Below are 27668 nucleotides of genomic sequence, written 5' to 3'. Positions count from 1 at the left end.
GTTTGTTTGTTTATTTGTTTATTTATTTATATTGAATTTATTGGGGTGGCATTAGTTAGTAAAATTACATAAATTTCAAGTGTACATTTCTGTAATACCTCATCTGTATATTGTGTTGTGTGTTCACCCCGCCCCCCGCCCCCAGTCAAGTCTCCTTCCATCACCATATATTCCCCTTACAACCTCTTGTCTCCTTCAACCCACCTTTCCTTCTGGTAGTCACCATGCTATTGTCTGGGTCTATAAGATTTGTTTGTTTTTTTTTTTTACTACTAAATTCCTTCACCCTTTTCACCCAGCCCTGCAACCTTCCCTCCCCTCTGACATCTGTCAGTCTGTCCGCTACCTATGAGATACATGCAAAAAAGAATCAGACCACTTTCTTATACCATACTCAAAAATAAACTCAAAATGGATTAAAGATTTTTACACTATACTTTTAAATCATTTCTTAGTGATAGATTTTTAATTACATGATTTCTTTTTGTATCCCAACATAGTTTTTTTAAATGTCTAAACATGTTTTTCAGAGATGGTCTAATATTTATTTTTAATATAGCCACATCTCTATCTAAATTGGATTACTAGCTCTCTCATATATCAGTTCGTATATTTGTATGATATATCATTCTATCTGTTTCCAAACTACAAGTGAAAACAGCAGATTGAAGTTTTAGGCCGGATTGGCAAAATATATTTTTCATTAGCCAAGAGTCCTTGAATGTAAAGACAAGTTGGAAACCAAGATCAACATTCAGACCCAAATCTAGTTAGCTACCGTCATTTGGACACTTGTTCATTTGTGTGGTCTTTGTTGCCTAGTGCAATAAAATGGACAATGTAATAATATAGAACTGAATGCTAATGGACAATGTCCAAATGAAGTGCATGTTAAATATTACTTGCCTACTAGTACCCGATATGTATAGGGTACTTTCCCATTAGAAAATGAAAAACACTGAGTTATTTCTTACTACGATCAACTCCTTCATTACTAATGAGGATAATTGTATTATTGTTAATTCCACTCAATAAAAAAATACATTGATGACTTTTCCCAAGAAGATGTATCAGCTATAAGGGAAATGCAGATCAAATCCACAATGAAGTGCCACCTCATACCAGTTAGAATGGCTATTATCAATGAGACAAGAAATAGGTGTTGGAGAGGATGTAGAGGAAAAGGAACCCTCATACAGTGCTGATGGATATGTAAACTTGTACAGCCATTATGAGTATGGAGGAACTTCTCAAATATTAAGAATAGACTCAGCAAATCCATATTTTTTGGGTATCTACCTGAAAAATTTGAAAACATTTACTCTCCAAGATATACATATGTACCCCTGTGTTCATTGTTGTATTATTCATGGTAGCCAAGAAATGGAAACAAGCAAAGTGCCCTTGATAGATGATTGAATAAAGAAAATGTGGTACATATATAGAGTGGAATACTACTAGGCCATAAGAAATGATGAAATACTGCATTTTTGACAACATGGATAGAGCTTGAGAATATTATGCTAAGTGAAGTAAGATGGATTAAAAAGGACAAGAACCATATGAGTTTACTCATATGTGGGCTATAAAACAGAGCTACAATTGAACAAATACAACAAACTCATAGATACAAATAACAGCAGGGTGGTCATCACAGGGGAAGGAAAGTAGAGGGAGGATGAAGAGGATAAAAGGTGTCAAATATATGGTGATTGAAGGAGACTGGACTTTGGGAGGTGAGCACATAATGTGATATATAGATCATGTATTATAGCATTGTACAATTGAAACTCATATTGTTATTAATCAATATCACCCAATAAATTTTTATAAATATTCATGCATGGTACATTAATTACAACTTTCTTTTTTTTCTTTTTTTTAAAAGATTTTATTTATTTTATTTTTAGAGAGGGAAGGGAGGAAGAAAGAAAGAGAGAGAGAAACATCAATGTGCGGTTGCTGGGGGTCATGGCCTGCAACCCAGGCATGTACCCTGACTGGGAATCGAACCTGTGACACTTTGGTTCGCAGCCCGCACTCAATCCACTGAGCTATGCCAGCCAGGGCTAATTACAACTTTCTAACTTACATATATATGTGTGGCCCACAGAAATCATTGTTACATATTTTCATTCTCACAAATTGCCCATTGATGGAGAAAGTTGTGATAGCATTTGAGTACTTTTGCTACTTTGCAGCAGTGTTTTAAGATGATAAAAAAAAACGGATTATAGAAGCTTACTTGTTTAAAGCCTTTAGAGGGAGCGCTCGCCAGTGTGGCTTACTTAGTTGGTTGGAGCATCGCCTCATAAACTGAAAGGTCGAGTGTTCAATTCCCGGTTAGGTCACATGCCTGGGTTATGGGTTTGGTCCCTGGTCAGGGCACATGAGAGAGGCAACTGATTGATGTTTCTCACTAATATTAATGTTTTCTTCTGCCTCTGCCTCCCTTCCTCTCTCTCTCAAATCAATGAGCATGTCCTCAGGTGAGGATTTAAGAAAACAAAAGCCTTCAAAGGGAAAGCTACTGATGTTGCAGTCACCAAGACAAGCCTCATGTGACCAGTTTTGAATCTCACCTGGGGAAATCCCAAGGTTGTGACCAACAGCCTGCAATTTTACATTTCTGATAAACTTCTAGAGGATGCCAATTCTGTTTATTCAAAGACCACACTTTCCCTAGCAAGACCATAGAGAACATTCCTTTGCCTGACCTTTTCCTCTGTGTTTAACCCTTCCTGGGACCTGAAGCAAAGGACCTCTAAGACTATAGCAGTATCATGAGGTTCACTGGAGTCTCCAAAGACAGAGAAGCCTCAGTGGGGTCTAGGAGAATAGATCATTGAAATTCCTCAAAGATATACATATAGTGGAGTGAAATCAGAGGAATGGTAGTGTTAGAGATCTCCTTGGTCTCTCCCCTTGAAGTTTCAACAATTTGAAGAGCTAGAATTCAACAAAGGATTCCATGCTCAAAACACAAACACACCTGAGAGATCCACTCATTGAATGATATAAAGTGGGCGAGCGGGAGCAAGCAGGAGGTGAGAAGAGAGAAACTGTGAGATAAGCCATGGATGCAGCCCTGCAGCCAGGAGCTCACAGTGGGGCTGAGCCCAGAGATGAAAGAAATCAGGTTGTGGCTGGAACTCCCTTCAGTGGAGAGGAGCAAAGAGACTCACTGGGCATTCTTGCAGGAGTGGGCAGTATGCACTGTGGCTGAGCCCAGTGACCTGGGCAGGGACAGAGCACAGAGGTATAGCTGCTGTTGTCTGGCAGTTGGCATTCCAGACAGAGAAACAAAGCCACTGAGTCTGACCACTCTTTACCCTCCCTGAGCTTGCCTCCCTTTGCCCTTGGTGTTGGGTTGCAGGGTACATTATTTACAAATCTGAAAACTGGTACTGCAGAATCACTTTTTTCCTGAGCAAAGGACACACTCTGTGGCTGGTCCTGGGATTTGGGGCATAGGATGCCCTCCAATACCTGGCTGTCAAAGCAACTTAGAAAGCAGCTGGGTTAACCCAGACTATCTCACCCCCATGTATAACTGCTACACTGATGGCAGTGTCTGGATGTAGGGGACAGAACTGGGATGTCACATGTTTGGAGCTCCATTACCCACCACATGCTCCTGTGGGGTTGGTCCCCTGGAACTGGGGTGATTGGATCACCTCCCCATTTTCCACCAGCCCGTGGAGATCTGAAAAGCTAGAGAAGTGCAAGAGAAGGCTAAAAGTTTGTGATTCAGGGCCACCTACTAAAAAATAATAGTAAACCTTGTTCATATCAATCTACTAGAGAAGTGCTACTCATGCATAGATGCCTAGACATAAAAGGAATCCATTAAATATTATGAATAACCAAAGTAGCAAGGCAGATCAGAAAGAAAAGGGAAAATCTGCAGAAAACAAACTTAAAAACATGAAAATATATGATTTAAATGACAGACAATTCAATGTTAAAGTTCTGAAAAACTCAATGAGATGCAAGAAAATACAGATAGACTGTTTAATGAGCTCAGAAAACAAATCAACAATGAAAATGAGTACTTTACCAAAGAGATTGAAACTTTAAAAAACAACCAGACAGAGATCCTGGAGATGAAGAACCAATAAAAAAGATCAATAATTGACTGGAGAGTGCAAGAAATAGCGCAGACCAGATGGAGGAAAGGATTAGTGATATCAAAGATAGAAATCTAGAAATGATGCAGAGGGAAGAAGAAAAAGACATGAGCATAAAAAAATGAAAGAACTGTACAAGAACTATCTACTCCATCAGAAAATAATATAGGAATACCAGACATACCGGAAGAAGAGAGAGAGAAGTGAGTGAAGAGCCTATTCAAACAAATAGTTGATGAGAACTTCCCAAACCTATAAAAAGAGCTAGATCCTTGAATCCAAGAAGCAAACAGAACACATAATCACCTCAGTTCAAAAAGGCCTTGTCCAAGGTACAATGTATTAAAACTGTCAAAAAGTTAGGGACAAAGGAACAATTCTCAAGGCAGTCAGGGAAAAGAAGAAAATAAAGAATGGAGTAAAGGAATGCCCATTAGGTTATTGTTGGGCTTCTCAGCAGAAACTCTGCAAGCTAGAAGAAAGTGGAACCAAATATTCAAACTACTGAAAGAGAATAATTACCAACCAAGAATAATGCATTCAGTGAGGTTGTCTTTTAGATATGAAGCAGAAATAAAGACTTTTTCCAGACATACAGATGCTGAGGGAATTTATCATGAGAAGATCTGCATTACAGGAAATACTCAAGGGGTTGTTCTACCCAAAACAAAGAATAAAAGGTCACAAAACTATGAGTAAGATCTCCAGTACACTTACAGCATAAACTGGGATAATTTGTGACAGTGAAAACATAAAATGGGAGGTAGTAAAGGTCAGAATTTCCAAAGGAGGGTGGATATCAGATTCATTCAAAAGAAAGAGGACTACTCTATATATTAAACTTTTTTTCTCATTAACCTAATGGTAACCACATGCAAAAAGCTCAAAACTGAGATACATAACTTAAAATAAGAGGAAACAGAGGACAGAGATATGAAATATCACCAAACAAAAAACAGCAGGGAGAAACACAAAGGAAAATAATCAATGGAGACACTGAACTACCAGAAAACAAAAGGTAAAATGGCTATAGGAAATCCTCATACATCAATAATTACCCTAAATGTTAATAGACTCAATTCGCCAGTAGAAAGGCACAGAGTAGCAGAGTAATCATAAAACAAAACCTAACCATATGCTGCCTTCAGGAGACACATCTAAGCTGCAAAAACAGAGAGACTCAGAGTGAAAGGGTGGAAAACAACCCTCCAAGCAAACAGCAGCCACAAAAAAGCAGATGTAGCTATACTTATATCTGACAAAATAGATCTCAAGATAACAAAGACAAAACACTTCTCAGTATGTATACACCCAACCAGGGAGCATTGAAATACATAAAGCAACTGCCAACAGAACTAAAGGGAGAAACTGACAAAAACACAATCATGGTTGGGGACCTAAATACTCCATTGACAGCTCTAGACAGAAAATGAATAAATATGAGCCTTGCCCTGGCCGAGTGACTCGGTTGGTTGGAGTGTTATCCCATACACTGAAATGCAGGTTTGATTGCTAGTCAGGGCTCATACCTAGATTGTGGGTTTGATCCCCAGTCGGGGCTTGTATAGCAGGCAACCAATTGATGTTTCTTTCTCTCTTCCTTTTGCTCTAAAATCAATAAACATACCCTTTTGTGAGGATTAAAAAACAGTAAAATATCAGCCCTAAATGACACATTAGACTCAATGAGCCTACTTGATATTTACAGACTTGCCTCCCAGAACATCAGAGTATATATTCTTGTCCAGTGCACAGGGAACATTCTGAAAGATAACCATATGTTGGGTCACAATACTAGCTTCAACAAATTTGAGAAGACTGAAATCATGACAAGCATATTCTCTGACCACAATGCTTTCAAATTAGAAAGAAACTGCAAAAATGAATTTAAAAAGAACAGAACTATGTGGAGGTTAAGAAACATTACTACATAGTGACAAAGGATGATAATACAATGTATCGAAACTTCTGGGATGCAGCAAAAGCAGTAATAAGTTGGAAGTTTATATCATTACAGGCCTATCTCAAGAAAGAAGAGAGAAACCATGTAACCAACATTACCTAACATTAAAGAACTAGAAAAAGAAGACCAAAAGGAAACCAAAGTCAGCAGAAGAAAGGAAATAAAAAAAAATTAGAACAGAATTGATGAAATAGAGAATAAAAAGATTAAATAAAGAACTAATATAATAAAGAGTTCATTCTTTAAAGAGATTAATACAATTGACAAACCACTAGCTAGACTCACTAACACACACAAAAAGGAAAAGACTCATACAAACAAAATCAGAAATGAAAGAGAAGTTACCACAGACATCACAGACATGCAAAGGATCCTACTAGAGTATTATGAAACATTATATGCCACCAAATTCAATAACCTAAAAGAGATGGATAAGTACCTAGAAATATATAACATTCCTAGCCAGAATCATGAAGAAATGAAAAATTTAAATAGACCAATAAACAGTGAGGAAACAGGTAGCTCCTGAGAAAAAAGAACAAACAGTCCAATTTATAAAATGGGCAGGGGACCTGAACAGGTACTTCTTCCAAAAAGACATACAAATGGCCAACAGATACATGAAAAGATGTTCGACTTCATTAGCTATTAGGAAAATGCAAATTAAAACTGTGTGACACCACCTCACAGCTATTATAATGGCTATTGTCAACAAGACTTGTAACAACAAATGTTGGAGAGGTTGTGGAGAAAAAGGAACCCTCATTCACTGCTGGTGGGAATGTAGACTGAGTCAGCCACTATGAAATATAGTATGGTGGTTCCTCAAAAAGTTAAGTATAGCCCTAGATGGGTAACTTATTTGGTTAGAGTGTTGTCCTGATATACCAAGGTTGTGGGTTCGATCTCTGGTCAGGACATGTAAAAGAACCAATGAATGCATCAGTAAGTGAAACAACAAATTGCTGTCTATCTCTCTCTCAATCTCAAAATCTCTCTCTCTCTCTCTCTCTCTCTCTCTCTCTCTCTCCCCCCCCTCACCCTCTCTTCTCTCTCCACCCTTTCTCTTCCCCCTCCTCTCTCTCAAAATAAAAAAAAATTAAGAACAGAGTTATCATATGACCCATCAATCCCTCTTTTGAGTAGCTACCCAAAAAACTTGAAACCATTTATTCACAAAGATACAGCCTTTAGGGGTTTCTCATTGCAATTGGGAAAAAGATAAAATGAGTTTCTATTGTTTTGCATGATTCTGGTCCTCTATCTTCTTTCCTTATCTTTGGTTTACTTTCTTGCATAGGGCTGAACAATACCACTAACCCGGTGACAAGAAGTTTGACCTGTCGAAGGCTAAAAAGAAGTCTGTTGTAGCTATAGTATCTGATGGAATCTCCTGGTTCATTTGATCTATAATGCCCTCTTCTTCTAGTTCTTGAGCTCATCAACCTTATTCCCGCTCTGAGAGTTTTTACTTTTTCCTTTGATAGACATGTTCTCCCAGACTTTTTCTATGGCTGAGGTGTTTTTATTTGTGACATCTCAACTCGTTGCAATTCTCCAGAGAGCTTTCTTGACTATCCTCTCTGAAAAATTTCTCCTCCACTATTCTTTTCCTTCATTTCTTCCTTCTTATTTCCTACATAGCATGTATCACCATCAGAAATGAATTGTTTATTGTCTATCTTGCAGACTTTCTTACCCTCAACCTCCCCTTGCCATGATGCAAATTCAGGAGAGACTGATGTCTGATTTGTCCAACTCTGTCTCCCCAGTATCTAGAACAGTGCCTGGAATAAAGTGCATTTAGTAAATATTAGCTGAATAATAGAAAAAAGAATAAATAAGAGACTATAAAAATCAAATAAGTGCTTAATACACGAAGAGAAATCTGCTTCACTGGCTTAGAACAACTAAGACACACAAGGAACCAAGTGGGTGGATCTGAATCCAGTCATTTGTTCCACTTGAGTCTTTTAGTTTGATTTGGGGCACATTTCTTAACCCGTGTCTATTTCTTTATTTGCAAAATAGGTATATAAAGCTCATGGGGGAAAATGGTTGAATAATTCAGTGAATTATTTGCCAAGTATGACTTAGAGTATTCATAGGTATATTTTGTGTGTGATTTGTAAAGTAATCTAGTTACTGTTGCCTAAAATTAGCTACAAAGTAGACTTCTAAGGTTATACACTAAATGCGAGCATGATACTCACATTCCAGAGACCATCTTGTTCCTTAGACATGTCTGCTTTACCAAGTTGGACATGCAATTTAATTTGATAAGGTTGGAATCTAATCTGTAAGAATTGGGATATTTCAAGGGAGGAAGAACAACTGTGTTTGTTGGGACAGCAGAGTGTAGTTTGGGCTGCAGTAGTCTGCTACGGCTCCGCTTCTCTGCTCATTAAATTCCAGCATATATTGGTTTGGGGGAGCTCTGAGCTAATATCTTTTTCTTTGAGTTTAATAATTGTAGAATTTATGACACACTGTCCCTTCCAAGGAGTTTGTAGTCTTTCACAAGCTTTATTTACTCAAAATTTATGTTGCGTAGTAGAAAGAATAGACATTTCTAGTCTAAAATAATGTAGAAGCTGAAATCCCTGGTAGGGATTAAATATACTCAGGAACGAATTTGGTAACTGAACTTGCCAGTTATAATTTGAAGCCTAATGAACTTTTCAGTGAATATTGATACCAATCATACTATGATTAAAAAATATTAATCTTAATACAAAAATCATTACTTACCAAATAGCTGTTGTATTGTGTCTATGATGTACAAGGAATTTTTTTTGAGAAATTTTGCCTTCCTTTAATGTAGGTTCCTGCACTAAAGAACCCTGCAATCTTATTCACATCTTTAACACTATTGTTAAAGAAGCATGGGAACTAGTTTGCCTCAAGTTCAATAAATTAAATTGCCTGGCATGATACAGATAATCTCTGATAGAGCTGTGGCTAAAACCTAAGCCTGTTGAAAATCAACAACATTCCCTGCCTTTGGTAGCATTCTTTTTATTACACAGTGTTTGCCTACACCTTTATTTTTCTCTCTTTCCATGTTGTGAGTCTTAATGCTTTATATTTGTTGAAAATAGTTTAAAAGGTCATGTGAAGGAAATAATTCTTTATATACCTTTCTACATTCTGTATAAGCCCACATGAAGTCTTCCTTGTATCTTTGGCATCAGTAGAAAAAATAAATAACTTGCAGGGAAATGTTAAGATTAATGTTTATTTTTATATTTACAACATATGGGGAATTTAAAGACAATTATTATGGTATATTACATTGGAAAATAAATATTCAATTTTTTAATGTTAGATGAAGCTGTAAAAGCAGGTAGCTAGTACCAAATGTGTATGTGTGTAATGGTTAATCTTCTAGTTGTGAAGGTAGTTTTTGCAAATTACCTCCTTTGTTTGGAGCATGGCACTAATAATCCCACTGTTGGATAATACAGGGCACATTTTTCAACTACCTTGTTATCCCATACATGTCTCTTAATATTTGGCATCTGCCTACTTTTGTACCTTCCTGTATTACTATTTGCCTCCACTCTTAATTTACTCCTTTTCTTTCTTTTTACTTTTTAATCCTCTCTCTATGATATGTTTTTATTGATTTTAGAGAGAGAGGAAGGGGAAGGGAGGGAGGGAGGGAGAGAGAGACAGACAGACATCTATGTGAAAGTGAAACATTAATTAATTGGTTGCCTTCCATACACACCCTAACTAGGGACAAAATCTGCAACCTAGGTATGTGCCCTGACCAGGAATCGAACCTGCAACATTTGGGGGTTGGGACAATGCCCCAGCCAACTTAGCCACCTGGCCAGGGCTCAAGCTGTTCTTACCTATTTAATGTTTTCTGTGTATAGCAGTGAGTCTTACAAGTAAGCTTTGGACACCTTTTCTTTCTCTGATACATACCTTGCATATACCTATCTAGAGATTGTTTCTCTTTAACAATAGAAAGAACTCAGTCAGAATAGACTTTAAAAAAATAGTCATGTTCCCAGGACCTACCTTAAGGTATCTTTGGTAGATGGGTGGATTTAAATAACAATACGGCTAAGAAGAGAGGTGTGAACTATATGAAAGACTGGTTCCTTATGCATAGCTTCTCTCCGTGGTCCATAAGCACAGCATTGGTTTTTCCTTAACTTATTATCCTGTAGTGCTTGCCTCCTTGAAGTCTGGAAGAAAACAAATATATGATGCACACATCAATTATTAGAGGAAAACAGTACTATTCAATAGTGTTTCTTAATTACAATGAATAAATAGTTTGTTTGATGAACTTACTTGTCCCTCCAAAGATTATAATCTACTAAAAATCACAGTTGGGTATTTAAACTGTGGGATTGTTTAGAACCATGGCAATTAGGGAAGTGAAAACAGTTCTTACAATTAAGCAAAACAATTGTCATATCCCAAGTCTACAAAAAGTGACCTTTTTCTCTCTATAAAAGGTGCAGGAAATATACCCAAGGAGATTGTCTATAATTATACCATTCTTTAAATTTTCTGAAGTCCAACAAATAGCATATTATATTTTGCCAAAGGTAAATTAGAGATTTGCACTGTCTAGTCACTATTTAAGAGGTTACATTTTGGTGCCTTAGTGCCTTATATAAATTCATTATTATGGAATCTAGAGGACAAACTGTACATGGAGGGGTAAAGCAATTCTATTAAGCAGTTCTTCATATTTTGGTTAAACCCCAGTCAGAGCTCTGTTCTCCTTTAGTGCTTTGCTAGTAATTCTGCAGCTTCAGAGTGATGGCTGTTGAATTATAGGAGTAGTAGCATCATCAGACAGTCTTAACATTTGCAAGCAAAAGTTAATTGAAAATTTGAGGCTTATCCAGAGGTTTAAAAAATATTTTATCTTAGTTTTATTTAATACATGCATATTTATTTAGCTTCTTAATACATGTTGTTTCCAACCAAGTAAATCTATTTTCATAACAGATTATTTAAGAGATTTGGCTTATTTTTCTTTTTTGGTGAATGTGCCAAGTGTCTGTTTTCTATAAGACATGTGTCTGTTTCAACTTACTGTTTCATATGAGTAGTTTATTATCCAGATAGACCTTCAGAAATAGAATATTTGCTTAAGAGTTCTTATATATATGGTTGAGTACATAGTTTAGAATGATTTGGGGTTTATAAATAGCATGTAAGATAATATTGGGAACATGTTAAGTATAACATATAATGCTTAAAAAAAGGAAAGGAGAAAAAGGATGATAATATTCCAAGCATCTCCAATAAGGAAGCGAGTGGGTAGAACATCTTCAAATACTGATTTGGCTTCCCTCAGAATAGTGTTAATGTCTTTGTATTTAGCCGACTGACGTTCCAGCCTTTACATTACCCGCTTACGTTTGTCCAGTCTCCCAAGTTTTATTAGTTTTTACAAATACTGCCTTGAGATTCCAACTGACTTCCACACATTGACTTGTACCTTTCCACATTATGGGTGTGAATTTCCTGGGGGGCAGTTCTTTTATGTCTGGAATTCCTCAGAGTTTCCATCTGCTTTTACTTGACTTGTGGTCTTGAAGATCATGCTTGGCCCATGAGATGTTACAGTGTGCCGAGAGGATGTAGAGTTTTGTCAGCCAGTGAAATATGTCTGGGTTTTTTTTTTCTTTCTTTCTTTTTTTCAGAAGCTTTCATACACTCCTCATCCTGTGTGGTCTTCACTTAACTGAATTTATATTTAACAGAACTACTCACTCTCTTTATCATCTTCTATGACTTGGTCTTTTTTAAGGAGAGGTGTGTGGAAGGAACATCTGGCCAAAAAAACTATAGTCTTGGTAATACGAAAACTTGAACCCCAAAGCTTAAAGGACTGCTATATATGAATATGCTTTAATATTCACAAATGTGTATTTTCTAATATGGAAGAGGATCATATTTCACATATGTATGACTCTCAAAAAATTCTCACGCCAACAGTGGACTCCAAGTTTGTCTATGATCCAAATGACTCTTTTTTTGTTTGTTTTTAGGCACTACTACAGTCTTCAGTTAAGCAACAAGTAGAAGCTATTGAAAAACAGTACATTTCTGCAATTGAGAAACAAGCACACAAGTGTGAAGAGTTGCTAAATGCTCAGGTAAAAAAACTGCACATCCATTATATATTTATACTTTTCTTCTGCCTCTCCTCCCCTGAGAGCTTTATAACTATTTATTCAGTTTCGTACCATTTACTTTCCATGGTGTATTTTGGAGAAAAAAATATGCTTATGTAAACTCAATGTTAAAGTTTGGGAATTTTATGATAGACTAAAAATAGGGCTGAAGGGCTAAAATGTGTAGGACGTCCTCAAATTAATAATTCTTATGTTAATTTCTGGGTTATAGCATTATTATATTAACCAAATAAGAGAAGCAAATAGAGTACTATAAATGTGTTGTAGCATGTGTAATCATTTTAATGCTGTAAGGCTTATAAATAATTTTTTAATTTCTAGAAGTATTTATGCTTGAGTTACCTTTTGTTGCATATTTGGCATTGATTTCTATTTGAGTTTTTCCACTGAATTTTTAAATTTTCTTTGATTTAATGTCTTAAAGGCATTAAAGAGATGACTAGCTGATTTACAGTAAACCATCAGTTAAAGAGCATTTATGGATGTGTCATAGTGTAAATAATAATGCAGGAAATTCTCAGCAACACTCTGAATAACAAAACTTGGTAGGTGAAAATAAAATCAATTTTATTTAAAGGACCTATTTTGTATCATGGGAAGAAAATAAACTGAGAATTAGGAATAGAATTTATGTGTTTATTTATTTTTCGAGCTAGGGGAAGAGAGGGAGAAGGAAAGAAATACCAGTGTGTGAGAGAAACACTATTTGGTTACCACTCGCATGCCCCCAACTGGGGACCTGGGCTGCAACCCAGGCACGTGCCCTGACTGGGAATCAAACCACGACCCTTTGGTTCACAGGCCAGCACTCAGTCCACTGAGCCACACCAGCCAGGGCATTGAGTGGAGATTTATAAATATGCCATTGCATCCCCAAGATAGGGGACAGTTCTATTCAATTTTTCAATGTCCTTTTGATAAGTGATTTGAAAGAGGAAATGCCCAAGGAATTTTATAAATTTGATCTAACAAACTCTTTTGGGTGGTGAACTACTAGGTTGTTTCAGGTATAAAGTTGTGTGACTTTATAACAGAAAAATGACAGAGAAAAATTAAGGTCCTAGAACTGTGAAAACCGTATAAGGTATGTATTAGCCCAGGACAAGGTTAGGTTATGCCCTGAACTCCCTGGGTTCAGATATCAATATTTATATCTCATTCATGCCAAACATACACTGAGGATCATCTTGGGGCTTGGTCTTATATTGTCCTAAGCCTAGAAAATCGCCTGATGGTGTCATTCCTACGTAAAACATGACCTGTATTAGTGCATTACTATGCAGTAATACTGCATAGTGAAAACAAGCCCAGTCAGATTTCCTACCAGTAATTCAATATTCTGGACTAGAAATGACACTTCCATTCCCAGTTTATATTCACAATGCCTCTTCCCTTCCCCCTGGCATAATGGGGCCAACTAGTGAGATCCTACCAGGAACCTAGAAGGGAGAGAGCAGGAAATATTTGATAAACAGCACTAATCCACCACAGTTCTGCCCTTTTGATCACAAAATACTCAGCCTCTATTTCACAGGCAAATTTGCTTATCCTGTTGCTGTGAGTGAAAATCTGAAAGATCTAGCCAGCCACTGCCTCACACTCAAAAGTCCAGATTTCCGGATGATAGGTGGTGAGTGAGGTACTGCAATTTCTACATTATCAAGTCCAGATATATAGTTCTTTTTGACCTAAAGAACTAGAAACTAAAATATACGTTGTTTACCTACAGCAAATCTAGTATACAGTGGTGAGGCAAAGGTAGGGTATGTAATCACTCAGTAGCAAATATTAAAAATCAGAGATGCATAGCTATCACTAGTATGTAGCAATTCTAAAATTTCAATGGACAGATTAAATGAGAATCTCTGCCATAGCGATAGGATTGCTCTTTGATTTTCCATGATTTTCTTTTCAGGGTTTAGGAACAGGGTCTCTAGTCCATTGTTTTTTATGATCTTGTAGGTTTTAAATTTTTTAGTGTCTTTGTCGGCTATATCTAATGTAGTATTAGAGAATATGCTATTTTTCTGTCTGCTTTCTGTCTACAGAAAATTGGGAGCCATGGGTCATTTTAGATAGCAAATCGTCACAGTTCTGGGGAATGGATCTTTTAGCTTCTTATTTAGCTTGTTATCTATTTGATTACAATTAGCTTCATTTAGCAAAGGCAAACCAAAACCACAGCTATTTCAGAGACCTGCTCCCCAGATCAGATGTGTTTATGTGCTTTCCGCCGTCCTGCTTGTCTGTCCATGTCTCTCTCTTTTCCTGGTTAAAAATAACTTCATTATCAAACCTGGTTTAAAGAAATCCCAATGATCCCTTTTCCCCAAACTGTTTAGTCCAAATGAAAGTATAAATAGTACACACAATCATAGCCTTATTGTGTCTTTGCTTGGAAACACTTTCACCGATTGAGTTAACAATGAGTATGGCTAACATACACTTGAGTTTTTTTCTTTATTTTTATTGTTGACACTTTCACAGATGTCCCCCTTCTCCCCCATTTTGCCTTCCTCTACCCAGCACCCCCTTCCTTCCGTCTGGCCATCTTCACATCATTGCCTGTGTCTGTGTGTGACCTGTACATCCTCTTTGGCTAATTCCTTCACTTTCTTTCATCTAGTCCCACCCTCCCCCTTCCCTCTGAGGCCTATCAGTCTGTTCATATATCCATGCCTCTGTTTCTATTTGGTTCATCAGTTTATTTTGTTCATTAAATTCCACATATGAGTAAGATCATGTGGTATATTTCTTTCTCTGACTGGTTTATTTCACTTAGCACAATACTCTCCAGGTCTAACCGTGCTGTCACAAAAGGTAAGATTTCCTTCTTTTTATAGCTGCATAGTATACCATTGGCTTTAATACTTGCGGCAAAGATGAATTTAGTTGGTCTTTGTTCCTCCAAGGTTTTATCAATTGTTTCTTTTATTAATTGACCTTGGGAAGATGGTCATCTGTACAAATCTCAATTTTATGAACTTTTTCTATTACTTGTAATTTATTGCTTATAAATTATCTTTTTCTTGTGAAGTCAGTGCTAAACCTGTCACTTTTAAAAATACTCAATAATTTATTGTTAAATATAGCCAATACTAGAGCTAATAAATGAATTCAGCAAAGTTGTGGGTTAAAAGAGCAACATACAAAAATCAGTAGTGCTTCCATACACCTGCAATGAACCAATCGAAAAGGAAGTTAAGAAAGCAATTCAAATTAAAATAGCAACTTAAAGAATAAAATACATAGCAATAAATTTAACTAATAGGGTAAAAGACTTGTACACTGAAAACTACAAAACACTCCTGAAATAAATTAAAGATAACCGAAATAAATGGAAAGTCATCCCATATCCATCAATTAGAAATATTTGGTGGTGAACATTCAGGTCTACCACAGGACATTTAGAGGACCATAGGCAGCTTAGTATGATGAAATGCTATTAAAAAAACTGAACACTAAAAGGGGATATAGTTAATAAGTAAAACCATATAAAGTGTAGAAATTGTGATCCCTCGCTTTTTATTTTTTCAAATCATATTTTTTGAGATGCCTTTTGAAATAACAGCTGAATGGTTCCTTAGGAGTAATTTAGTTTGATGTATGTGTGTGTGTCTTTCTCCTTCATATTTTTAGTTCTCAAACTAATTTGTACTGATGGTTATGTACTAAGGTTCTTGATGTAGGGAGCTTATTCCCATTTTTTTCCAGTATGCACTATGCTGCAATGACTAAGCTAGCTCATATATTACCTCCCTTCTCCCTAATCTTTACTGAAGCACCCTGCCTCCCCGCAAAAGTTTTGATTTTCAGGTCTAAAGCATTAATGCATTCAACAAGAGAAAATGAGTTTCTCATTTCTTTAGCAAAGATGTCTAGAAGTTAATTAGATGGACATAACCTTTGTTATTATTATTAACAGTTCAAGGTCTTGTAATATATGTTTAAAAAATTCCATGTGTACCAATTTATAGATAATAAGCAATACAAGAAGATACTCAGATACTCATTCACTGAGCTTTTACTAACAAATTTTTAAACTTATAATTTGAGAAGTAAAACCTGTTAGGTTTTTGATGGTTTATTTTATGTATCAACTTTGCTAGCTGTGGTGTTCGTTTGGTCAAACTTTGGTCTAGATATTATTGTGAAAGTATTTTGTAGATTCTATTAACGTTTGTAATGAGTTGACTTTAAGGATGGACCTCATCCAATCAATTAAAGGCATTAAGAGCAAATACTGTGGTTTCCTGAAAAAATAAATCCTTTTTCAATATTCTAACATAGAAGTCCTGTCAATTTCTAGCCTGCCCTAAGGAATGGTGCTTGCTAGCTTCTACAATATCATGAGCTAATTTCTTCAAGTAAATTAATCTCAGTTTCTCTCTCTCCTACTTCCCTCTTTCCCTGTCTCCATGTATTCCACTGGTTCTGTTTCTGTGGAAAATCCTGTCTAATGTAGTCTGTAACATTTTATTTATTTTGCTCATCTTTGAGATTATTGTGACTTTTTAAGGATGCTTAAGAACTTTGTCATGCTTTTCTATACATACATATTCTATTTATCTACCAAGTTTTGGCTAACTTGTTATATAGTTACAGAAAAAGTGCAAGAAAGCTGAATTTGCATCTGTGACTCTCATCACTTCTGTTGCTTTAGGACATGCCAAATGCATATTTAAATGTTATGACATATTAATTTGTATATGTAGATATTGAGGAATTTTGGCTGTCTCCATTGTGTATATCCAAAAGTAAGTGCTATAATTACATCTAAATAGTCAAAGTTAGTTTTCTCATAAATTCAAACAGAATTCATTCAGTTATGATAATTAGGTTTTGGTAATCATTTTTCATACAGTTATATGGGTAATAGGTAAAAGGTAGGTATCACAATCCAAAGTTTGCAGGAATTAGTGATAGATATTTACTTGCTGCATTTTCTTTTTACTTAGTTATAAACCAGTAACAACACTAATTTTATTACTTGTATAATAGTTGTGGTGTTATTATTCTGATCCATTCTTAATATACCATCAGGATCACTTGAGTCTCACTCTCATAAAATAGGCAGAAAAAGTGTACCTTGGGACCAGTTATTTTCCAGAAAAAACACCTTTTATTACCTGCTAATTATTGTCCCAAATGTATGTACTGATATGTTGGCAGATTGTGGCTAGCCATAAAATTATTTTTGTCTCTTACCACATACTTCACTTTTCTTTATTCCCTATATATAATAAATTTAAAAGAGTGAATAAAGAAGTGAAATTGTAAATTAAAACCCACTACCCAGAAAATAATAAGGTTACTTGCTATTTCTTTTTATATTCTTTGAGAAAATAGGCAGATTATCATTCTCATTTAAAATAATATATGTAATGTTTGCCTTAAGAAGAAAATCACAGAAAGAACCATCCTACTTATTGCTTGGGCACAAAATTGCAATGATGATAAGGAGAAATTAGAACTTCTTAATTCCTGTGTAATTTTTTGTTCTCTGATTGCTGGCTATGTGTTTTTATCCTTTCACAACTTTCCATCAATACAGAGACCATTCTTTTTTGACAGAGGACATGTTAAGGAAAACAGGAGTCCTAGCGTAGCAAAGAGATTGCTGTGCACCAGCCTGCTGGTAATGGGTACATAATTAGGCAACTGTGTAGGTGAATTGTGGTCAAGGAGCTTACAAATGAGAACAGTGAAACATGGCCTGTGATCTTTTGAGGATTTCAAAAAAAAAAAAAAAAAAGAGTGGGAGCTGGGGAGGGATGCTAAGTACCCTAGACTGAAAATGGAATAGTACTCTTAACTTTAAAGAAGATTGTTCACAAACTTGTGATTGTAACGATGGTTCCTGGCATGAGTCCAGGTGGACTGCTAAAGAAGGATGGTCACTTCTGGAACCACACTGATTAGCTAAGAAAACACTGTCTGGCTGAACTTACACTTTTGGAATCTAGGCGAAGTCAGTCAGTTGAAGATTATCTAAGCTGTAACAAGTAAAGCCTCTCACAAGATCATTGTGAACAAAAGTATGAAATATTTGAGAGAAAGGGCATTAGATAAGTAATTGGCTAAGTGGCCACACCAAATATGTAAATATGTGGATTAATATCCACTTAGAGAAATAGTCTAGAGTGAAATGCCACAGAGTACTACGGTTATCCTTATTTTGCTCCATGTTATTAATGATTTCAATGAAAATTCAGAGAGGTTTTTTTTTTTTACTTTTGTGTATGAGGTGAGTTGCTTTTAAAATGTTTTTTAGAGGCTGAAGTAGTTGGGTTATATCCATAGTAAAATTCAAAAGGAATAAATATTAGCCTTTTATATTTAAAACTTAAACATCAGTAGAGGATGAGGAGCTCAATTCAGCCATATAACATGTATTGAACATTTAGGGCTTTATTTAGTAAGTTTCAAAAGCAGATTTTTAAAACTAATATAATTTTTCTTTGGTATAATTGAAGTCAACTTTCCTAAGGGGGAAAAACACAAGAGTGGAGTCCTACTCTTTGAACTTACATCAGTTAGTTCCTTTTAGTACTAGGTGTCATGTTTTCAAAAGATTATTTTCAAATTGGAACATAATTCATGGACAGTGCATAAAGGGTTGAAGGGACATAAAACATATACTATGAAGAAGAATTAATGTAACTACTTGAAAAAAGTTACCTATCTTAAAGTTTGAAGTAAGATTAAGTATTCTTTAAGTTCATTTCTGGTTCTAAGATTCTGTGATTGCAGAAAGGGAAGGGAGCTTGATTTGCATTTACTGGGCATCTGCTGAATGGAGATCCAGACAGACACGGGCATGAGTATAGCTGACTTCATCATTCTTGCCTTAGAATTTCCTTATTTGTCTAGATACATAAATACTTTTTACTATACTTAAGGACATGATAAGAAAATATTTTATACTTATATATTGTTGGGCCATTTACTTCAATCCTTAGAGGGAATATTTAAAAAAATAAAATGAAAAATAAAACAAAAACAATAAGCAAACAATGAGAATAGGAACCAAATTACAGAAATGATATCACATGGAGGCTTGTCAGTGGGGAGGAGGAGTGGGGAGAATGGGGAAAAGGGTACAGGGAATAAGAAGCATAAATGGTAGGTACAACTAGATAGGGGGAGGTTAAGAGAGTATAGGAAATAGAGAAGCCAAAGACCTTATATATATGACCCATGGACATGAACTAAGGAAGGGGGAAATGTTGGAGGGAGGGGGGTGCAGAGCAGAGAGGAATAAAGGGGAGAAAAAATGGGACAACTGTAATAGCATAATCAATAAAATATACTAAGAAAACAAAAACAATTTCTATCTTTACTGACAACTTTTTAAAAAAACATGATTTTATTTCTATAAACCAATACCTTAGATATTTTCCTTCAAAAGGATTAACATTTTCTTTAAAATGTCCACTGTGGATAAAATTAATTCCTTGGGTAGAAACAATTTCTTGTGAAATACTTTTTATTGGTTTATAGAAGATATACTATTGAAAACAGATGGTAGAACTCATAGTAAAACAACAGCTTACTGTAAAAAATGTATCTACCCACTAAATTTTTTTACTTTGAGATTTTTAAAATAGCATTTGTTCTGTTGTAAATGATCACAATTTTGATGAAAAGGGGACATGAGAAAGATCTTTATGCTTAATGGATTCTCTGTCATATAAACAATTTAATAATTCAGATTGGACAGCAGTTTATTATTTTTGGTGTCTTACAGTTAAAGCTCATGAATCAGAAATGTGATGGTGGGTGAAACATAGTTTATCGCTTGTATACTCAAAGCACAGCACTGTTTCAATGGCCACAAGGGTTATTTAAACCAAGTTCTGAAATGTTCTGCATTTAAATTCTCATCATTTGCACTACTTTCAAGGTCTGTTTCAAGAAATGGTGATCCATTACTTATTGCAAAAATTTTTTTCATGGATAGTTATGAGCTCTCCATTTATCCCCATCATGACCTAACCATTATTATAAAGCCTGTATCACTTGATTGTATGAATGTCAGTGAAGGAGGAAATAAGTAAATAGGCAAAGTGAGTACTGAAGTTCAGATTATGAAATTACCAGATTTGCCATAAGTAGCATGTCTAAAAAAAGCATGTACAATTACATTATGTAATAGATGCGTGCTCTCAGCATTTTACTGTATTAACTCATTTAATATTTATATTTCACTCTCGATGTTACTGGAATTAAACAAATAGATTAGACTCCCTAGAACAGAACTATAAGAAGAGTTTGAGTTGTGCCCAAAGTAGTAATCCTTTTTTTTAATTATTTTATTTTATTTTATTTTATTTTGTTGTTCAAGTACTGTTTTCTGTCGTTTACTCCCATCCCAGCCCACCCTCCCAGCCCTCCCCACCTCCCTCTCATTTCCACTCCCCCCTCCTATTTTTTGTCCTTGTGTCCTTTATACTTGTTCCTGTAAACCCTTCCCCTTTTCCCCTGAAGGGGAAGGGTTTACAGTGAACTGGGGGAGAGAGGGGAGGGAATTTCAGGGCAAAATAGTAATCCTTTTATCTCTCCTCAGAATCACAAAAGGACCTGGAATAAATGGAAGGCTTTATAGTGGCAGCAGCCTCCAGCTGTTCCGTGTAGCTTCTTCTGTTTAGCCCACAATGCTGTACTATTATTAAAGCCCATAAGTCAGAGGCTGCCAGGAACCCACCTGTAGCCTAACAAAGTTAGGTGTATAAGGTTGCTGCACAAGGGATAATATATACCAAGGGAACTATGAACATCTTTAAAAGGGGGAATAGGGAAGAGTATTACAGGATTTGGGGGCTAGAATTAGCCATAGAATGGTCTGCAGAGATTCATCAGAATGTATTTAAAAAATGGAACAATCTATGATCTTTAGAACACATAAGTCTATCTAAAGTTACTGTTAGACAAGTTTGTTCTGTGATCTTATCTTAAGACACATGGATCTGAGTGGAGTGTTGTTAAAAGATTTGGCCTCAGATAGTCTGCTGTGCAGGTCTGGCACAATTTACTTATTTTGTGACTCAACTGTGTTTTGCAAAATGTGGTTTTTGTTTCCACTGAGAGGTCTCCCTCTTGGGTTAGTTGTCAGTAATACTGTCTTTTACTTTATCAGGATAATTGTAATCTTCTTTTGACTTAGCCTTAGTTTATCAGTTCATGACATGCTATCCTATTGGGTCTTGCAAAGCCTCTGTTGTGTGTGTACATACTTGAAATTTTTATCCTTATCTCCCAATTTTCATCCTGTCTTCTCTGTCATTGGGGGACCAATTTTAATATGTGTCCTTATTTTGTGATCTCTGGGATATTGTGTGCATTTATTATTATCTTACAAAAATGGTATTGTGTATAGAAATCATGCTATTTCCAACTTTTCCCCACTAAGGTCTATGCTTGTAAAATCCACTAAACATTATGCTCATAAATTCAACATTGCTGCTATGTGTGCATGATTTCCTGTTTTAACATCTTTCTGTTACTATGTGTAAATCTAATTCACTTTGCTAAATTGTAGACTCCATAGAATGAATCCACCGTATTTTTTTCTACCTACTCTCTCATAATGGGCTAGTTGACTTTTAACTCTTCACCAGCCCAATAACTTTTGCGTGTTCTTACAGTTTAGTGCAAGAAAAGAAAAAGGTTTTCCATCCATTTGTCTATCAGTTGTCGATCATCTGCATCCAATAAGGCGATTGCTATATGACAGGCTGTGCATGTATTTAAATATTGCCAATCCGTTCTCCAGGATGGCAGTGGCAGACTACAGTCCTACGTGCACTGCGCAATTCCTACATCCTCCAAAGACTCGACATTGTCCAGCTTCTGATTTTCACTCTTTTAATAAGTGATGTCTCAATCTTAATTTGCATTTCATTTCATAAAATTGTTAACTTGGGGAATTACCTTTTCAGTAAATTGCCTACTCATTAGTCTTTTTAAATTGAGTTTGATCTATATTTTGTGTCAATGTGCAGGGGTTTTTTGTACATTTAATTATTAATCCCCAAAGGGCTTTATACAATGAATTTCTCTTATCTGTAAATAGAATACTAACTTTTTTCTTACTGTCTATTACTAAACAAAAATCCCTAATTTTGATGTAATCCAAGTTTTCAATTTTTGCCTTAGGATTTGTACTAAGTTTCTTTAAGGATTCCTTTACTATACTTATAGCCAAAGGTTTACCTGTACATTTTTTTCCTACTAACTTTATGATTTTATATTTCACATATTTGTATTTTATCTCTGTAGAGTCTGACTTTGTATGTAATGTTGGATAAAGATCCAGTACCCATTTGTATGTTCCTGCCTAAAATGAGCCACTTTTCCTAGTAGTACAGAGCAGCATCTGTTTAAAAACCTGTATGTGATCTTTCAGGCCTGACTGTAGGCAATCGCAAAGGTTTACCCGGTAAGCTTCAGGAAAAACTACTCTTCCCTCACTAGATGAGGTAAATTATGAATGGATCGTAGCCTGAAGGGAGTTGCATTCAAGTACTCAGGCCCCACTGGCTGGTCATGCTCTTCACATAAGCTGCATTCCTAGCTCAGGGGTCTACATTTCTGTTTCTCTTTATCTGAGACCTTGGGCAGAGGTCTGCTTGAGGCATTTCTGCTTAGGCCTTCTTATTGGGAGGACCAGGGAGAAACCTGAAAAATATTTCATCCTACTCTGATTCAGTATTCAGTATTTTCCCACTCCTCCTGCCTGCCTCCTAGGGTCCATAAAATACTGCCAGAGACTTTTGTTCAGGGTTCCCACAGCAGAGAGATGACTCCCCCTTCTGTGCTACTTCATGTGACCTACGTCTGTGTGCAGTTCCACGGGGGTGGGGGGGGGGTTGGGGAGGATGGAACAGGGAGGAGTCAGTGCTTCTTCAGTCGTTAGCCACTTGCTTATACAGTAAGTGATTAAAGGCTTCTCTGCCACTTTCATTTTGGCTTATTGTGGCTTAGTCAGCAATGCCCACACCCAAGAGCTTGCTCTTTCCAGTTCAGCTGAGCTCCTGACAGTACTAAGGTGGCATTTTCAGAGTACAGTTTTTGGACCAGAAACTTCAATACCAGTATCACTTGGGAGCTTGTTAGAAATGCAGATCTCTAGCACTACCCCAGACTACTGAATCATAAACTCTGCTCTGGGGCTCTTGAATAGTCCAGGTGATTCTGATACACACACAAGTGTGAGAACCACTGAACTAACAGTGTACCCTTAACACATTGTTTTATGGCACCTCTTTATCCCATATTAAATTCCTATATATTACGTGGGTCTGTCTCTGAGCTCTCTGTTATGTCCCATTCATTCATCTGTTTGTTCTTGTATAAATACCATACTGTTTTACTTACTGTGTGTTATTACTGTATGGTGGAATCTTATTACGTGGTATGACAGGTCTCTTCTTTTTTTTTCTTTCCACACTAAAGATTTCAATCCACTTTTTAGCTTGCATGATTTCTCAAGAGAAGTCTACTATAAAATTTATCCTTTTCCTATTATAAGTAGTTTTATTTACAACTTTTTGTTTTTTTGCTCTGGCTTTTGTTCTGCCTCTTTTCCCTTGATTTTCTGTTGAGTCCAATACACATAGGTGTAAGTTTTCTGGTATTTATCTTGCTTGGTTTTCTCTGTACTTCCTGGATCTGTGATTTGATGTTTGTTACTAATTTTAGAAAATTCTTGGCCATTATTACTTCAAATATATCTTTTTAATTCTTATTCAAATATTTCTTATTATTCAAGTATATCTTATTACTTCAAATGTTATACATATGTTATACCTTGTAAAATTGTCTCACAGTTTTTGTTTTGGTCTGTGTTTTTGTTATGTTTTCCTCTTTGTGCTTTAGTCTCTGGAGTTTGTATTGTCTGTCTTCATTTTCATGATTCTTTTCCTTGGCTAGGTTGACTCTACTGATGCGCCTGTCAAAGACATTCTTCCTTTTTGTTTTGATTTCTAATGTTTACTTTTGATTCTTCCTTAGAGTTACCATCTATATATTACTCATCAATTGTTGCATGTTATCTGCTTTTTCCATTAGATTCTTCAACATATTATTTTTATTTTAAATTTCTAGTCTTATAATTCTAAAATCTGTCATATGTAAATGGGTTTTGGTGCTTTCTTTGTTCCTTCAGACTGTTTTAGCCATTTAGCATGCCTTACGATTTTTTTTTTATTTTTTATATATTTTTTTAAAGATTTTATTTATTCATTTTAGAGAGGGAAGGGGGGGAGAGAGAGAGAGAGAGAGAGAGAGAGAGAGAGAGAGAGAGAGAGAGAGAGAGAGAGAGAGAGGAGAAACATCAATGCGCAGTTGCTGGGGGTCATGGCCTGCAACCCAGGAATGTACCCTGACTGGGAATCGAACCTGGGACACTTTGGTTCCCAGCCCGCGCTCAATCCACTGAGCTACGCCAGCCAGGGCTGCCATACGATTTTTTAAAAGGTGACTTTGTAAGTATGTATGATGACAAATGTTTATGAGATTTATTAAGATCATTTTGCAATATATACAAATATGAATTGCATTGTATACCTGAAACTAATGTAATATTACATGCAGTTATACCTCAAAATATGATTATATTATACTATGTAATAGGAATCGAGGTGAAAGGCTTTTAGTGGAGAGATGTATTATTTTGATAGGAGTGAGCAGCTATGTTTAATATTTCTGGTTTTAAGGCCCCAGAGGATTAAGATTCCTAAGAGTCCTTGTTTCTGTCTCCCCTGTCGTCTTTGGTTTCCCTAAGCACCCCTCCTTAGGTAGAGCCTGCATGTCACAGCTTCCTGCTGTTATCCACTGTTATATGAGCACCCTACTGGCTTGGTCATAAGGTGCTGGCGCAGAGAAGCATGCTATTATCTTAGGACGAAATCTTTGTCTTTTAGTGGGTTCAGTCCTTCACAAGGTTTCTTGGCTTCCCCAATAGCTGGAGGAGGCTCTTGGAATCTTGGTAACACCTTTCCCCCAGGTAGAAGGTTTTATAAGGTTTTGTTAAAGTTTTTTCATTTACAAAATAGCCTTTGTTATCGATAATGCTCTGAGCATAATTCTTAATGATTACTTTTTCTACTCCTTTTGCCAGAGCCACAAGGGGAAAATTTTTGGCTTTTCACATTGAGATCCTGATCAGGTCTTTGGGTGGGAGAGGGGCGGGGGAGGGGGGGTGGGGGGAGGCAGGGGAACTCATAAGAGTGTAGGGAAAACACTCTATGACTGCAATTTTCAACCTTTTTAATCTCATGGCACATATAAACTAATTACTAAAATTCTGTAGCACACCAAAATATATATATTTTTTGTCTATCTGACAAAAAATATGTGTAATTTTGATTAATTCACATTGGACAGCTATCATTGTGTTGGCTGTTGTCACTTTTTAATTTTACAGTCTTAGGGAAAAGAGGTCAGTGCCCCTGACTAAACAGGCAGGTACTGCATGTTTTACAAAATTCTGGCAGCACACCAGTTGAAAACCACTGCCCTGTGACATCAGCCTTCAAGAGTCCTTACTCTCACACTTATCCTCACTCAGCCTCCAGCAGTTTCTCAAATTTATCATTTCAGTGTTCCTATCAGTTTATGTCCCCAGCAGCTTCTGTTCTAGGTATGGAGATCTTGGCTGTGTCTCACTGGATTTTCCTGTCTCTGCAGATTTTGGGGTGGCTGTTGGCCCCGTAATAGTTCTCTAATGAGTCTGAGGCACATCATTGGTCTTGGCTGGTCCAGCTTTTTATTCTTCTTGAGAATTGGAGTGATATGCCAGAGCTGAAAGTAGAAGTGTGAATATATGTTTTTATTATCCAGTTTACAAATGTGTTTTATCCATCAAAACCTTCCTTAGATTAAAAACATCTGTTGGAAACCTTCCTTATAATTAAGACTAATAAGGTCATAGTGACTCTAGTTGAAGTGGGGATGGGATGTCTAGTTCTCTGCAGAACAGAATTTGAAACCTACTGGTCCCTTCTATGAAGTGATCAGGTGCATGACTAAACCCCTTATGAATATTCTATTGGTTTTTGCCAAACCTTCTGTCTTTTATTCATCTTAGTACTTAATACTGTGTTTTGAATTACATAATGTGCTCACTCGTCATTTACAGTGTTTGTGTGCCCTTATATACTTCATAGAAATACAGTTTATTTGAGAGGGAAGTGGAGTGTGTCGTATAGTAGAGTGTGTGTTTTATGTGACTGTAGAAAATAAAATGATCTGATAAAAAGAAATGATCCTTCTCATCTACGGAAAATGTTTATCTTGCATAGAAAAGACAAGGGGCATTTTTTTCTACACTTTTTTTCTCTAGATGGATGTATAATCTTTAAGAAAACATGTTAAAAGTGTTTGATGGGATTACTTTATTTCCTACCTACAAGATATTAAAAATGTGATAAGCTTTCCCAAGGTGTTATTCACCAGATCTGCATTTCATGTTAATTATAAGGTTTGTGTGGGAAAATTGTTAGAACTTTCTTAAGTCTTCCAACAATTTCAGAGTCTTAAAAGTCTCAGCTAGATTTTGAGGAGTGGGGCTGGGAGTCTGATATATAATTCTTTTTATTGACTTTTCAACTTCTGTCATGTTATATATGCTTATGACCTGTTTTTCAACTGAACCAGTAATTTAGTCCATTACTGGTCTGTGTAAATCTTAGCCACAGCTATTTCCCAGGGTGGTTTTGGGTCTAACGAGCGGTTGGTGTTGATGTCCAGCAGGAAATCTTGCAAACCAGATGATGAGTGTGGTTCGAACTGTAACCTTGTTAAAGCATTGGTCAGGTTGCACTTAGGAGAGTTATTTAATTAGTGTCCCAAAAATATTTGTGTACAGTTTTTAGGTGACCACTGCTTTTTTTTTCTTTCATCGTAGTTCAGAAAAAGACAGTTGCCTGTTGTTATCAGAGTCAGGTATTAATTCAATATTCTTTTTTAAAAGATATCTTTAAGCAGTTGTTTTAATAACTGGTAGAACTTCTCTTGAACACTAGTATCTATAATGTCATAAACTTAAATTGAGAGCTTTCAGTAATTTAGGCATGGTATTTTAAGTTTTTTTAAAATATAAGAACATTCTCTGCCTTCAAGAAACTGTTAGACTTGTTATGGGAGACTGCTGTAAAATGAATTGTAATGCAAAACAAACACAACACACTGGTGATGGAAACAAACTGCCGTGGGGCCACAGGTGAGGGGGCAGGACGTGCCTCCTGCGTGTCTAGGGACCAGCTCAAAGAGGTCGCATTTTGGTGGGCATGAAAGACTGGCTTTTGACTTGAAGAGAAAGTGTATTGTAAGTACATAGAAATAGTCTCTGTTCAAAAGTAACTTACTTATAATGTATGTGTATTTTTTTATGTT

The 27668-nt window shown here is 36.2% G+C and overlaps 1 protein-coding gene across 13 annotated transcripts in view; it reads left to right on the top strand.

The window, feature by feature from the left end:
- The window catches only part of CCDC91 (coiled-coil domain containing 91), a 275641-nt gene that overhangs the window by 161264 nt on the left and 86709 nt on the right, over nt 1–27668 (top strand). For all 13 annotated transcript variants that reach the window (XM_045829846.1, XM_045829842.1, XM_045829841.1 and 10 more), the window contains one exon: nt 12123–12230. In XM_045829846.1, coding sequence (XP_045685802.1) covers nt 12123–12230 — 108 coding nt within the window. The remainder of the gene's footprint in view (nt 1–12122; nt 12231–27668) is intronic.

This window comes from Phyllostomus hastatus, unplaced genomic scaffold, assembly GCF_019186645.2.
Source record: "Phyllostomus hastatus isolate PE091 unplaced genomic scaffold, TTU_PhHast_1.1 phas_scaffold_93, whole genome shotgun sequence".
Lineage (NCBI taxonomy): Eukaryota > Metazoa > Chordata > Mammalia > Chiroptera > Phyllostomidae > Phyllostomus > Phyllostomus hastatus.
The sequence above is the reverse complement of the archived record's forward strand: the minus strand, read 5'-3'. Positions and strand labels throughout refer to the sequence as shown.